Source organism: Caretta caretta, chromosome 1, assembly GCF_965140235.1.
Source record: "Caretta caretta isolate rCarCar2 chromosome 1, rCarCar1.hap1, whole genome shotgun sequence".
NCBI classification, from domain to species: domain Eukaryota; kingdom Metazoa; phylum Chordata; order Testudines; family Cheloniidae; genus Caretta; species Caretta caretta.
The window spans coordinates 223,184,734-223,199,234 of NC_134206.1; the positions used below are offsets into that span (position 1 = coordinate 223,184,734).

The 14,501-nt window shown below is 48.8% G+C and overlaps 1 protein-coding gene across 1 annotated transcript; it reads right to left on the reverse strand.

Annotated features, from left to right (window-relative positions):
- Positions 1–3,249: 3,249 nt before the first annotated feature.
- LOC142071076 (uncharacterized) lies at positions 3,250–8,327 on the reverse strand. The gene is made up of 6 exons (XM_075125379.1): positions 8,291–8,327; positions 5,905–6,753; positions 5,350–5,456; positions 4,601–4,719; positions 3,694–3,827; positions 3,250–3,293 (listed from the first exon to the last, which is right to left on the reverse strand). Exons 1-6 carry the CDS (start codon positions 8,325–8,327, stop codon positions 3,250–3,252), a joined length of 1,290 nt encoding a protein of 429 aa, XP_074981480.1.
- Between the last annotated feature and the right edge of the window lie 6,174 nt (positions 8,328–14,501).

Consider the following 14,501-nt stretch of genomic DNA (forward strand, 5'->3'; position numbering starts at 1 on the left):
AAACTGTGAAGGAAAAAGCAAGAGAATGTGTCATACACAGGTCAAATGGAGAAAGCAGAGGGAGTGACAGAGCTGGGGAAATCAGGGCAGTGAGCATGGCAAGGCAGAGGCGTGAGATAAAGAGTGCAAGGGGATGGAGAAGATGGTGGCAGTAAAAAACAGCCAGACGGTAGAAAGACAGAGATAGTAAACAGAAGCACTATTGCACTTAGTTCTGTCTAGCACAATCCTCTTGGGGCTGAGCTACAGGAAACATACTTGTTGGTATCACTCTGGCTGGCGCAGAACGTTCACTTACACAAAATATATGCTACTAAACAGAGTTTTCTGGGACAGAAATTCTTGCTCCGAACGTTACTGACAACCTTGAACAGGCCAACATGCTGCTTATCAGTGCTATCAGAAACAGATTCTAGAACATTGCAAGGAAAGGGTGTTACCCACAGCCAGCTTGGAAAAGGCTCCAAACATAATGTTGTTTATATCACATTCTCTTTAGTTCCAGCTCTTCATTTCACTCCACAGCTGCAAGAATACACATTAATTCTTAGGGCTCAGTTATGCCTTTTAAACATAGCCCTGTTCTGGAGCAGTGGAGAACTCCTTGCACAGTCTCAACTCCATCCAACCCTTCCTCCATATCAGAAAGGCAAATATTATATGTCCAGACTGGATTCTCGAATGGCTCAAGTTGGTAGTTAGTTGTTAGATTACTTTTGCTGGAGCCTGCCACTTACTGAGACAACAACACGTTTATTTTCTTTCTCTGTGTTGTTTTCACAGAGCCTATTCTTTGGAAATCACTTTTGCCTTGTAATTGATTGACTTTGTCACTCACTTGTTCAATCTTTTCATTCAGTTCCGTTATTCTGGATTCCATCCTACTCAAGTTTCTATTTATCTCCTCCAACGTTTCTTTATATCTTCTAATGACGCCCAGTGGTGGCTCCACAGTTTTAACTTGATCCAATTTTGTTGGCAAGTCGTTTTCTTGGAGAAAAAGGCTGATGTAAAAATCAGCTGATTTATTTTTCTTTTAACTTGTTTTCTATTCTCGTTCACCAAAGAGTCAGCTCTGTTGATGCTTTATTTAAAAACACTGCATAGTTGTATTGTCAAAGTGTGGTTCTTTTCTGAAAAGAGACATTGTGAAAAATGGCATCTTCTTCCTGAACAGATCTGTTTCCTGGAGGCGTTCAGAGTCATATCTGCTGCCTTTGGTGGACAAAAATAGGTTTTCACTGCTTTTTGCTCCTGTGAGCCCTGCAGAACTAACACAGCTCAGAGAGAGGGTGCTGGAGTCTGTTTCAGTGTGTACATCCAGCAACTAAACAGTTAACTGTGTTCCAATCATTACATGTGCACACTGCACTGAAGTCACTGGGCTTGCACAGGTGTCACTGAAGCCTGATTTGATTAGGGTGACCAAATAGCAAGTGTGAAAAATCGGGACGGAGATGGGGGGTAATAGGTGCCTATATAAGAATAAGCCCCAAATATTGGAACTGTCCCTATAAAATCAGGATATCTGGCCACTCTAGATTTGATGACAGCTCAATGTATACACACAGTAGGTCCAATGGTGATCGTAGTTGGGACTTTTCTGTATTTGTTCTTTGGTTTTAGGGTCCCTGAGAATGGAACACCAATGAGTGATTGGGCAGGAATTCCCCCTTCCTTTTCCCCCACACACAAAATGTGAAGAATTTGGGTAAGCCCTTGTATATTTTAAGCTATTTTGTGAATATTGCACTTTCTGAGGGAAATCTATACCCAGGGACTGTGTTCAGGAGTACAGATTTCTGAGAGGAGAAGTACTCAGGAAGGCTAGATAACTTGGCTACAGTTGGATGGAAGGTGGGTAGGGGAAATGGTTGGGCTCAGTTCAGACACTATAGCAGAGGTTTCCTCTCCTGAAAGCATGGTGTGTCTGTGAAACCCCTATGGATCCTGTAGTTCATCCACAGACAATATATAGGTATAGCTGAATATTTTGTTTGCTTGTTTTCTTTCAATAAATGGCCATTTTTCAACATCCTGGACTTTGAGCTTATTTAACCAAGTGCAGGACTCATCAGTTGTGTCACAGCATCATTCTGGGAAGCAATGGATTATTCAAATGCTATGACAATGTTTGTACTGCTGCAACAAAATGTGCAAATACTGGAATCAACTGACAGAATTAAAGACACGTTGGTTAAAAAGTTCATAGAATCTATTCATAAACAGTTTTAGTTTCTGGACTGCTTCTCACAGACAGATTTAGGTGACAGAAGTGAAGTACTATATTATAGTATTGGTAATGTGTTTTATTTTAGTACTTTATTCTTCGCTTATGTGCCTGTTTATGAAAATTAAGTAAACTTATAAATGCATTTTTATTGAGGTCTTATGCATCATCAAATATTTTGGCACTGAAAAAATACTATTTAATCTTTAATAATCTACTTTTTCTAGTTGTCTGGGTTCAGTTATGCTCCAAATTCATTAGAAAACCATTTCCACAGAGCACCCAATTTTTGTTGATCTCTCAGTCATCCCCTTAATATAGGTGTCACTGCATTTAGCATGGTACAGTGGGTTATAACTAAGTATATGAAATTAATGAAAAGGATAATTTAGGCTAAATATCAGGAAAACACTTGCTAAAAGTCAGATCTATTAGTATGGATTACTCTCCCTAGAGAAGTGATGAAAATGTCATCTGAAGTAAATGCTGGGAAATGTACCTTAGGGAAAAATTCTGACCCCATAAGATGTACTGGCCCCTGAGACATGAAATATTCAATCAAACAAATCTTTTCTCTCTGGTTGCTATGATTCTCGGAAGACTAGCTGCAGCTCAGGTAGAAAACTGGTCCAAGAGCACACCCTACTGACTTCCAATGTTATTGTAACAGAAATTAAATAACCTTCACCCTCATCCAACTTCTGCCCCTCTGGACCAAGCACAATTCTGGTCCTCGGGCTGTCAGTGCACAATGACCCAGTGAAGTCTGAGGCCAACAGCAGTAGTAGTAACTCTTCAGGGGACCTGAAGGTATGGATGGGGTGGAACAATGGCAAGGCTGCGGCTCTGTCCCTATTCTGGTCAAGACAGCAATGTGTAAAATAGTCTAGAAGGGGCTGTTCTGGCCTATACTCCCTGGGCACTCAGAGTGGCATGGAGACTGGCTCACATTCAGCTACAAAAGCTGCTGTTAATGTGACTCACCTCCTCACACACTCTCCTCTATTGTGGGCTGGGCTCTAGCTGAAAAGCTTCAGTTTAGACCTATGTGTAGGGTGCATGCCTGCCACAGGAGCACAAACAAGCAGAACAAACCCGACATGATCATTCAGGGAAACAACACTAATGGCACCAGTATCTAACATCTAGCAAACTGGGATTAAAGGAAGTGAGGCTGATCATGTCTGGCCTTACAGATGTCAGACCTGGGTAAGGAATTTGTAATGATTTCGAACTTTGACCCCATCCTCAGTGCTGAGAAGCTGCACAACATAGTGGGTAATTTCATTAGAGGGCATGTGCAGGGATGTATTAAATCCATTTCACAGTTTCTGCTTTGGGTGGAGACCTGCGTGACTTTCCTTAGGCTGTGTTCAGAATCCTGAAGGCAGCAGTAACCCCACCAAGCAATGCCAGACAGAAACACAAATTCTTACTGAGATACAACCATGAATGGCTTTCACCTGATGAGCAGACGAGCGGCGCAGGATGCCCACTGAGCATGCTGGGATAGTTCCCAACTGTGGTATCCATGTTGAGCATGGCAGACTGGTCATGAATGATGTCAGGCAGTGGAGGCATAGGCAGGAGAGATGGCCTGGAAGAAGTAGTAAAATATATAAGCAAGGATGGAAGGAACAGAGGCAGAGTGAGACGAGCGCTGACCTGGAAATACCCACTCTTCTAACTCTTCCCCTTCTTTCCTCAGGAAACTCTCACTCCAAATTCCTGTTATCGTCCTCACTCTGCAAGACCTTAACTTCTAGCTCCCTCGGTCTCTGAAAGATCTTCCCTTCCACCCACTCTCCTGGAGGATCCTCCTCCCCCTGGAAAGCCTTTGCATACTCCCACTTCACCCTCGCACAAACCCCTTTCCCCTAAAGACTCCAACTTCCATTTCTCCAATGAACCCCATTTTCTGTGAGGAAAACATGAATGGGTGAGGGAAGAGAGGGAAATATCCCCCTGTGGACCCAGCAGCACTTAAACTATGAGGAGAATAAGGTGCAAGAGGGACTTTAGCCAACATGCTCACAGACGTTGAGGATGGAAAAAATCTACTAGATCACTCTTATCTCATCCCCTCCTCCCTGCACATTGTAAGCAATGGAGATTCCACCATTTTCCTTTGAAGACTATCGCACAGGCTAATAAATCACTTGGGGCATTATCCATTAAACTCTATTCCAAATCCAAGTCAGGTTTTGAAATGGGAGAGGGCGCACAAGTCTCTCACCAGTTGGCATGATGCAAAAGCTGCAGCTACCCATAAGGTTCCTGGCACCAATGAAATGGAGCAGGGGAGAGGGTAGGAACTCTCACTCTTAAGTGGTTGGTAACAAATAGAAAAGGGGGGGGGTGTCCCCTCACCCATAAGTGCTTGCTCCTGAAGGAACGGACAGAGTTGTTGATGATGTGCATTTCTTGCTCCCTTTCACAGTCAGTTTCTCCAATTTTCGCCACTTTGCTCTGCGATTCTGAAACCAGACCTGATAAATGGAGAGAAAGAAGCACTCAGTGAGGAGACCATCTGCATCCCTTCCTCCTAAGCCCTTTGGGACACAGACCGAAATCAACAGAGATCATGTCCACAGTCAATCCTGAGAAACAGAAATCAGCAAGAAGCCTCTCCCCTGCACCTCATCCCCTGCAAATGTCCAGATGGCCCATCCCAAGAGACAGAGTGAGAAAGAGAGAGACAAATCTATAGAAAGCCTCCCTAATCTCCTGGCTCCTCCCTAATGCCCTCAGGAGAGGGAGACATATCAGCAGGAAGATCACCCCCAGTTCCCATTTACCCTCATTCCTCTTCAAACAGCCCCAAGAGAAAGACAAGGAGGCTGAGCAAGGAGTCCACTGTCATCTGCATCCCTTCCTCACAATCTCCGGCCTCACATTAAGGGTCAGGAAGAGAGAAGAAGTCAACGGAGGCTCCCTTGCCATTTTCTTTTGTCACTGTCCCTCCCTGTGAGTTACCTTCCTGCCCCTTACATCGCTGGCTGCTGCAGTCTCCCTCCCTTTCCAAATGAACTCTTCTTCTCTCCCTCCATACCTCCTGGCTCTCTTTCTCCTTTTCTCTTGTTCTTCTGATGCAGTGCCATTAACCACAAGGGACTCACCATGATGCGCTGTGGTGTTACACCAACGGCAGCAGCGATCTCTCGCCTCTTCTCATTGTCAGGATAATGGTCTTCCTGGAACATCCTCTCCAATTCCTCTAGCTGCTCTGGAAAGGAGGTATTGTTGAAAGAGAGAGAGCGAGGAAGAGAAAAATGAAGCAGAGAGCAGGAGAGTGTGTGTGACATGAGAGTGAAAGAAAGAAACCGACGGGGGGAAAAAAGAAAGAAACTTGATTTTCAAAATACTTGATAAATAAATAAATAAAAATGATATAAAAAGGTGTCTTCAAAACAGAAATATATTACCACATAAAACAAAAATCTTCTTCCACACCAGAACAATTGTATGCACTTAGCAACTTTCCAGGTTAATTTAATTGGAGATATTCCTGAATATTTAACAATGGAGAGCTGACTGTACAAACAACAGTCAGGGCTGTCCAGTGTCTCCTAGTTGCACCCCAATACTATTCAATATGCACTCAGTAACATTAGTACCCTAGTCTACAAATATCATTATCTGCCAGGTGGCTCCCAGTATCTTCCAATTCCTACCTGCACTGTAGAAGGTGCGTGTTTTCTTTCGGACAGGTGGCAGAGCTCCCTGCTCTTCTGGGTTCTCTGGTGGCACTTTTTTCTCCTTGGCCACATCCTGACCACCTCCAGATTCCTGGAATGATGACACCCTGTAGGACTGCTGACCTGCAGTGCTGGCTGCCGCACACCGGGCTGATCTGCGAGTAGCATGGCCAAGATTCAGATTCACATCCTGAAGCTGTGCCAGGCTGTAAAAGTCCCCGGGAGCAACACTGGATATCTTTGGGGAGCACATTCCACTGCTGTCACTGATTTTTTGTTTCTTGGTCTCCTTTTCTGTGCTATCAGGGTAATACCCCTCAGCTCTTTCCTGTGACTGATCTGGGATCTCCTGGGTAAACTCAGCTCCGGGGACTTGGGGCACAGTGTTCATGTTGCCAAAGAAAGCTGGCAGTGACCCACACATTGTGGCATAGTTGAGCTGGCAGTCCAGAGCTGGTGGGTGCAGGGTGGGTGACCCAGACACATGCACCATGCAGTAGTTTCCACCTCCATCTTCCTCCTTTACAGAGTCAGCACCATCTCTTGTTTCCAGGATGCTCCCAGGCTGGCAGTCTAGGGCTGGTGGGTGCAGGCTGGGTGAGCCTCCCACCTGCACCATGCAGTAGTTTTCATCTTCCTCCTCTTCCTTTAAGGGATTAGCACCACATCCTGCTTCAAGGATACTCTCAGACTCATCTTTTACAATCACGGTGTTGAAAGTAGATAGCAAGCTGTTCCCTGGGCCATGTGCCACATCCGCAATGAAGCGTTTAGTGCTCAGCGGTGATGCCTCCCCTACTTGTTCTTGCTGCTCCTCCTCACCTACTACAAAGCAAATGCACATAGTAATGTTAGGAGAAGGCAGTCCCTGGATAGGAAAGCTCATGGGAAGAGGGAAGATGTTTCAGTGAGAAAGCTCTGCCTTCTGCAGGGGTCTCACTTACAGGAGCATCATGAGAAGGGTAATCACCAGCTCTCTTTCCCAAAATTATAAGGGCCTGGAGCCCTGTACTTCAGGGATGGTAGATGTAAACAAGGGACCCATATTAACAATAGGGGTTTGGGAGAAAGATGGACCCTTATGGTACCCAGGGAACTGAACAGTCCCCACTGGGTCCTGCTGCTGTCAAGGAAGGGAGACAGGGAATGGTTATGACAGACCAAATGGAATATAGCATTGGTCCACTTCTAGATGAAGAGCCGTAACTGGAAGAGATTTTGGTGGACAGGGGATTGTTCTAGCAATAGAACTTCAAATAGCTGGTTAACCAAAGATCCTTGGGTGAGGAGTGTTGTGTTCTTTTGCTTCACCTTCAGCCAGGTGCTCCCAGCACCTCCCTAAAAGTTTTGTGCCTTGGTGTAACCACAAGCATAAGGACATGGGAGTTTTCTAAGGTTATTTTGAACATAAGATGTCAAATAACCTGACTGCACAGCTTAGTCAGGGCTGGCAAACAGCCAGAATCAGGGCTGTAGGGACCTAGCCAACCAGGTTGAGAAAGGAAAAAGGAAAGCAAAGGGGTGAGGAGCACATGGACACAGGCAAAACAGTCCCTTTAGAATCCAAGAGAAAGGGTAACGTGTTTTTATGCCTTACCGTCACAAGCCTGTATTGCTGCAGGTCCACTAGCCAGTCATTTCTACAAGACTTAAGATGCCAGTGCACACTGAGACATTTAGGCCCAGATCTATAAAGGTATGTAGGGCTCTGAAGTCAATGGAAGTTCAGAGCCTAAATGCCTTTGTGGATCTGGGCTTTACTTTAGAGGCATGTAGTAACCAATGAGGGCCAGACACTGTGCCCATCAAGGTCAACAGCAAAGCTCCTGTGGATTTCACGGAGTGCCCAACTGGGCCCTTGGTTTGTAAACCATCCCCAAAATGTCGGTTAAGCATTTCGTTTCCCCCCTTTACTTCACTGTTATGAGCAACCCTTTCAGGTACGGGCGGGCAGCGCCGACGCTGGCTGGCGAGGTGCAGGGTCCACCGGCTCCCGCCGCAAAGTGCTGCCACCCAGGGGCTGATCCCAGGAGGCCAGAGCAGGGAGTTGCAGCAGGCACCTGCCTCGTGAGGAACACGGGGGGCCCTTGGCAATTGCAGGGGTAGAACTAAAGCCAAGGAGCAATTACTCTTCCCCACCCCTGTTCCCAGCCCCTGGAGGTAACTCTGCCCTGCCCCTGGGATTGCTCGAGCCCCCCTGGGCGGTGGCCGCACCCCGGCCTGGGAGCGGGGTGGTGTCCCCGGGGAGCGCTGCAGGAGGGGACGGCGCGCAGCGGGGCAGGTTATGGGCTTGTTAGTGCCCGCGGGGGCTGCGCTCATTAGGGCCATTGCCGGGCGCCTCCCCCGGAGCCATTAAGCTTACCCGAGCCCCGCAGCGGCTGCTCCCCCGCCCCCGCCATCCTGCGTGCGGGCTTCGCCGCGCCAGCCAGCCGGGGTGTGGTGGGGCCGCGGGGCGCCGCGTTAACGTCCCGCCGGCGGCTGCAGCGGGCGCGAAACCCGCGCCCCAGGCAGGCGGCGGCGCCGGGAGGCTCATCACACCCACCTGGGGCGGCGAGGGACGCGCACAGCCCGCGCCGCGGGGAGGGAGAGAGCCAGACGCCCCTCCAGTGAGAAAGAGACACCGGGCCCTCAAAGGGGCCAAGGAGGGACAGACCAACTCCCGCCCCCCCATCCCCAATGGGGGGCCCAAGGCGAGAGCGACCAACCTGAGTCCCCAAAGGGAGAGCGGCCAACCCCCTTCCCACGTCCCCGAAGACAGGGCAGGGCAAGGCAAGGCAAAAGCGACTGCTCTGGGTCCCTGAAGAGGCCCCCCGGGGAGACAGGTTGCTGGCCTGGCTGGATTTACACCTTATGCACCCCTAGGATTTACAGCGTCTTCTGCACCCCACCCCCCCAGCTGACCTTCGTGTTGCACGCAGTTTGAGAGAGCGAAGGTGCCCCGAGAATGCTGGTGCCCCAAGGCACGTGCCTACTGTGCCGAAATGGAAATCCAGCCCTGGTTGCTGGGTCCCAGAAAAGAGACAGGGGGTGAGGAGGAGAGCCTGAGACCCCCCATAGATGAGATTAGGCTGATCATTCAGTTGGCATGGCAAATTGTCCAGCGTTGCCAAGATGCTACAGTACATCTGGCTCCTGTGTCGAGGGCAGGTTCCGGAGCGGCGTGGCTTGCCCTATGGGTTTTCTCTTCGAGTTCTTGGCCTTTTTCTGATTCTGCATGAAGCTGTGACATCCCATGAGTCTGGCTTGCCAGAACCGTAACTAGGCATTTTAGTGCCTAAGGTGAGCAAGCAGTAGAGGAGATGCATGGGGGAGAGGGGTCACATGGTCCCTCCTCCCCCAGATTTCAAGGGTTTCCAACTTGGGGCCTGGCCCCCATCAGGAGCTGGCAGATTGGAAGCTGGTGGGAGCCACTCGGGCCTCTGGCTCCCTGGGCTGTGGGAGCCAGGGCAATGGCTGGCTGCCCGGCAGCCTTTCCTGGCCTGCTACCTAAGCCGGGCCACCTCTGCACGGCTGGGTGCTCCCTAGGCAGGGTGGGTGGCACAGCTCTAAGCTGTGCTCCTGACATGCTCTTTCCCCTCCCCTGGAGCTGGCCCCTGTCTGCAGAGTCCGGCTGCCATAAAACGCTTCCCCAAGGAGCTTGCTCACAACTGCCGTGGCTCCAGAAAACCTCTGTACAAAATGCAAGACAGAAATCTGTGGGGCATGTGACCCCACATGCCCTGCCCCCAACTCTGCCTCATTTTTCTGCCCCTGTGGCCTTGCACCCTGAGCTGGGCAGCTGACCCACTTGCCCCGCCCTGGTTAGAGCCATGTTTCTTGCCCCCATCTTTTACCAAGGTTTTCCAGTTTTATTTCCTTTGTTTTTAGTTGGACTCTTAGACTATTTCTGGTAGCCTGGTGAAGTGTTTCTTGTACTTTATTTCTGTAGAAGACAATTGATTATGAAGTTGTTCCTCCTTGGCTTTCTGGTTCGTCTTCTACCTTCTAGTTTTGCTTTCCAGTTTGAGCACTTATTTTATATTTGATAGAAGCCTGCTTGTATTTTACAAAAATGATTGGGGCAAAATAGAAACTTCACCCTAGCAGACTCTGTACAAGTCTATAGCATCTAGCTCAGGGGTGGGCAAACTACAGCATGAGGGATCGCCACCCCAGTGACGCCATGGGCCCTGCGCTGCTGCTGGAAGTAGCCAGCACCACATCCCTGGGGAAGTGAGGGGCAAACAGCTCAGTGCCTGCCCCTTGCCTGCAGGCACCGCCCCCCCAGCTCCCATTGGCTGGAAACGGGGAACCGCAGCCAATGGGCGCTTCGGGGGAGGTTCCTGCCAGGGAGGGCTGCGTGCGGAGCCTTTTACCCCCTCCCCCCCCCACCAGGGCCCACAGGGACATGATCCTGGCCGTTTCTGGGAGCAGCGTGGCACAGATCAGGGCCAGGGCAGGCAGGGAGCCTGTCTTTGCCCCGCTGTGTGCCACTGCCACCCTGGAGCTGCTCCAGGTAAGTGGTGCCGGGCCGGAGCCTGCACCCCGAACCCCTCCTGCACCCCAACCCCCTGCCCTGAGCCCCCTGCCTCACCCCTCCTGCACCCCAACCTCCTGTCCGGAGCCCCCTCCTGCACCCCAACACCCTGCCCTGAGCCCCCTTGTACACCCTGCACCCCAACGCCCTGCCCTGAGCCCCTTCCTGCACACTGAACCCCCTCCCACACTCTGCACTCCCTCCCACACCCCTGCCCCAGCCCTACATTCATGGCACTGCATGCAATTTCCCCACCTAGATGTGGCCCTTGGGCCAAAAAGTATGCCCACCCCTGGTCTAGCTTGTTGTGTGTTTTTCTTTTTTCTGTGTTCAGTTTCTGAGAACTTTTTGTTTCTTTTGGCATCTGTCTTTTTAGGGTTTGATACTGTATGTTGCTGTAGACGCTATTCTTTTTTGAATATGGTTGTTTGTTTGCATCATTGGTTTTGATGTTAAAAGAGCATAATATATTAAAATTTGGCCCCAAACTAAAGGGCCAGTCAGAATGGCTGTATTTTAAAAAACAAACATTCCCAAGCATAAATGTTTAAAATCCAAACATTACAGCTCTTGAGCCTGAAATTGACACTCAATACAAACAGAAATGAAATGGATTTCCCTGCCAGTCATCATATGTTGTAAGGCAAAAAGTAAGCAAGAAAGTATGATAAGATAAATCAGCTTGTTGGTAATGCAGTATAGGAATGGGGTGGGGTTAGGGGTTCCATTCACTCTTTCCCTGCACTTTGTGTAATTGCTTATGAGTGCAAAGTAGGTATATGATGCCACTATTCTGATTTGGTGGTATTTGAACCCACTTCACACCTGTGTCAATGTCTACACAAAATGCTGGGCAACAGTGAATTGGGCCCTGAGTGTGTATATCTGGCTTCTGTCTGGTTTTGGTGCTCTGTGGAAGGAGTGCACAGTAGTTTGCTTTGATTGAGATGGCACCAGAAGCTGAGACCTCTCTAGAACTTTTACAAGCAAGATTGTAACCACTCAGTAATGTGGCTGGGTCTAAACATGCTTCATGTCTGCACACATGGTGAATACCTGTTTAGTAAGCATGGTGCCTCTAATGGTCTTTTGCCACTGCCAGAAACCTAAGATGGATCATCTTTCTTATAACCAGTCTTCCTATAAGTGGCTCTGCACTTAATTTTTTGCAGTGTGGACAAGAGCACTCCCACTGTGTCTGGATTACTAGTTAGGACAGTCCATCTCTCCCCCAGCAATCCCAGAGTGCATTGTCGTATGTGTTCTTTCTGTCTCTCGGTTTTCTATGGCATCTATCACTGTAGTATTTAATGCCTTGATGCAGCAAGTACGAAGGTGTGAGTAGTCCCATTGTGTTAAATGAATGTAGGATTGAGCAAAAAGAAAAGGAATACTTGTGGCACCTTAGAGACTAACAAATTTATTTGAGCATAAGCTTTCGTGAGCTACAGCTCACTTCATTGGATGCATTCAGTGGAAAATACAGCGCGGAGATTTATATACACAGAGAACATGAAACAATGGGTGTTATCATGCACACTGTAAGGAGAGTGATCACTTAAGATGAGCTAATACCAGCAGGAGAGTGCGGGGGAGGGGGGGGGGAGAAAACCTTTTGTAGTGATAATCAAGGTGGGCCATTTCCAGCAGTTGACAAGAACGTCTGAGGAACAGTTGGCGGGGGAGAATAAACATGGGGAAATAGTTTTACTTTGTAATGACCCATCCATCCCAGTCGCTATTCAAGCCTGAGTTAATTGTGTCCAGTTTGCAAATTAATTCCAATTCAGCAGTCTCTCATTGGAGTCTGGTTTTGAAGTCTTTTTGTTGAAGAATTGCAACTTTTAGGTCTGTAACTGAGTGACCAGAGAGATTGAAGTGTTCTCCGACTGGTTTATGAATGTTATAATTCTTGACATCTGATTTGTGTCCATTTATTCTTTTACGTAGAGACTGTCCAGTTTGACCAATGTACATAGCAGAGGGGCATTGCTGGCACGTGATGGCATATATCACATTGGTGGATGTGCAGGTGAACGAGCCTCTGAGATTGAGAGCACAGTTAGGCAGCATGGTAAAGAGGTGGATGTTCAAATGTGGTTTAGCCACAGCTGAGACAAGTTGGCTAGCGTGTGGACACAGCTCAAACGGCATCTGTTGTAACTGAATTAGCTGAGCATTGCAAACAAAATCCATTTTGACTATTAGCATGAACAGGGTTTAACAGAGGAGAATCCTCCTTGCTTTGCTCTGTGGCTGTTTTTGGGAATGTTCCTGTATGGAGTAGTGCTGTATTTATTTGTTGACCTGTAGGTAGTAGTGTTTTGTTCCTTTTACTATAGCAAGGAATGTTACTTTTGGTATTTGATTTTTGGGTGGCAGTTTCAGGCCTTTTCAGGATCTCTTTAAAATGTCTCAGGTTTTTATTCTAAAGAGAATGTGGGTAACACTTCTGTAGAAACTGATTTTTTTTCCCTGTGGAGGGTCAGCAACTTCTCTGTTGAAGGGAGTTGACCTGCATTGCTGCTGCCCATCCCACACAAAACGAAATAGCTGCAGTCTGAAGCAGTGTCACCTATATTTCCGTGTGATATCTGTGAGTAAAAGGTGTGAAACGCTCAGTTACTTTAGCTGCTGCTTCTCCTCTTTGCCTGCTGTGAGACTGTTCCTAGAGCCCTGGACATTCCCCAGTGTCTTTATTCAGTCAAGTTTAGGGGAATTTATTACATCCCATGCATAACAGATCTTACCATAAGGGCATTTTTATGCTATTCCCTTTTTTCCCTGCTTACTTTCTTTCCATTACTCCTCGTTACAGTCCTTTATATCACCCTGAATGTTTCCTCTTCCTCCACGATGTTGATCTCCTTCAAATACTTGCGCTTGGCTATGATATCTTCACTGTAATCTAGGGTTGCCAGGTGTCCAGTTTTCCACTGGAATGCCTGGTCGAAAAGGGACCCTGGTGGCTCCAATCAGTACTGCCGACTGTGCCATTAAAAGTCCGGTCAGTGGTGCAGTGGGGGCCCAGTGCTAAGGCAGGCTCCCTGCCTTCCCTAGCTCCGCTTGGCTCCTGGAAGTGGCTGCCAAGTCCCTGCAGCCCCTAGATGCGTGGGCAGCTAGGGAGGCTTCACGCGCTGCTCTTGCCCTGAGGGCCAGCTCCACAGCTCCCATTGGCTGGGAATCATGACCAATGGGAGCTGCAGGGGCAGCGCCTGTAGGCACGAGGGCAGCACGCGGAGCTGCCCTGGTTGCCCACGCATCTAGGGGTTGCAGGGACCTGGTGGCTGCTTCCTGAGAGCCAGGGCAAGCGCTGCCAGGACCCTGCACCCCAACCCTCTGCCCCAGCCCAGAGTCCCCTCCTGCACCTAAACTCCCTCCTGGAGCCTGCACCCTCCCAACACCCTGCCCCAGCCCTAAGCCCGCTCCTGCACCCCAAACCCTTCATCCCTGGCCCCACCCCAGAGCCTGCACCCCCAGCCAGAGTCCTCACCCCCCCACTCCCCTGCCCCAGCCCGGAACCCTTTCCTGAACCCCTCATTTCTGGCCCCACCCAGAACCCATACCCCCAGCCAGAGACCACACCCTAATCCCCTGCCAGTGAGTGAGGGTAGGGGAGAGCGAGTGACCGAGGGAGGGGAGATGGAGTGAGCAGAGATGGGGGCTCGGAGAAGGGGCAGGGCCTCGGGGAATGGGGCAGGATGGGGCTGTTTGGTTTTGTCTGATTAGAAAATTGGCAACCCTACTGTCATCTTTTAGCCAAAACACAGACTTTAGGTCCCAGTCTTGCAATGTGCTCCACATGGGTGCAGATGCCTGTCTGCATAGAGCTGATTGCAGGATCAGGGCCTTAATTTTTCATCTCATCTCATAGAGTGACTCTCCCTAGGCTTTTGCTCATTTGCATTGATTATCTTTGAATCAATGCAAATGATTGATCAACCTCACCAAAAAACTCACACAGATACAGACAGACATCAAGTGGAGACAGATGGACATCATACCAAATGGACGAAGGTAAAAAATCCATTGCAATCGACAAACTACTGACTATGGT

Bases quoted from the DNA above. Each gene is read 5' to 3' on its own strand.
- LOC142071076 (XM_075125379.1), bottom strand. From the start codon at position 8,327: ATGGCGGGGGCGGGGGAGCAGCCGCTGCGGGGCTCGG. The intron at 6,754-8,290 runs GTAAGCTTAATG...TTTGCTTTGTAG, and splicing joins GCAGCCGCTGCGGGGCTCGG to TAGGTGAGGAGGAGCAGCAA. The intron at 3,828-4,600 runs GTGAGGGGACAC...TACTTCTTCCAG, and splicing joins TCAGGAGCAAGCACTTATGG to GCCATCTCTCCTGCCTATGC.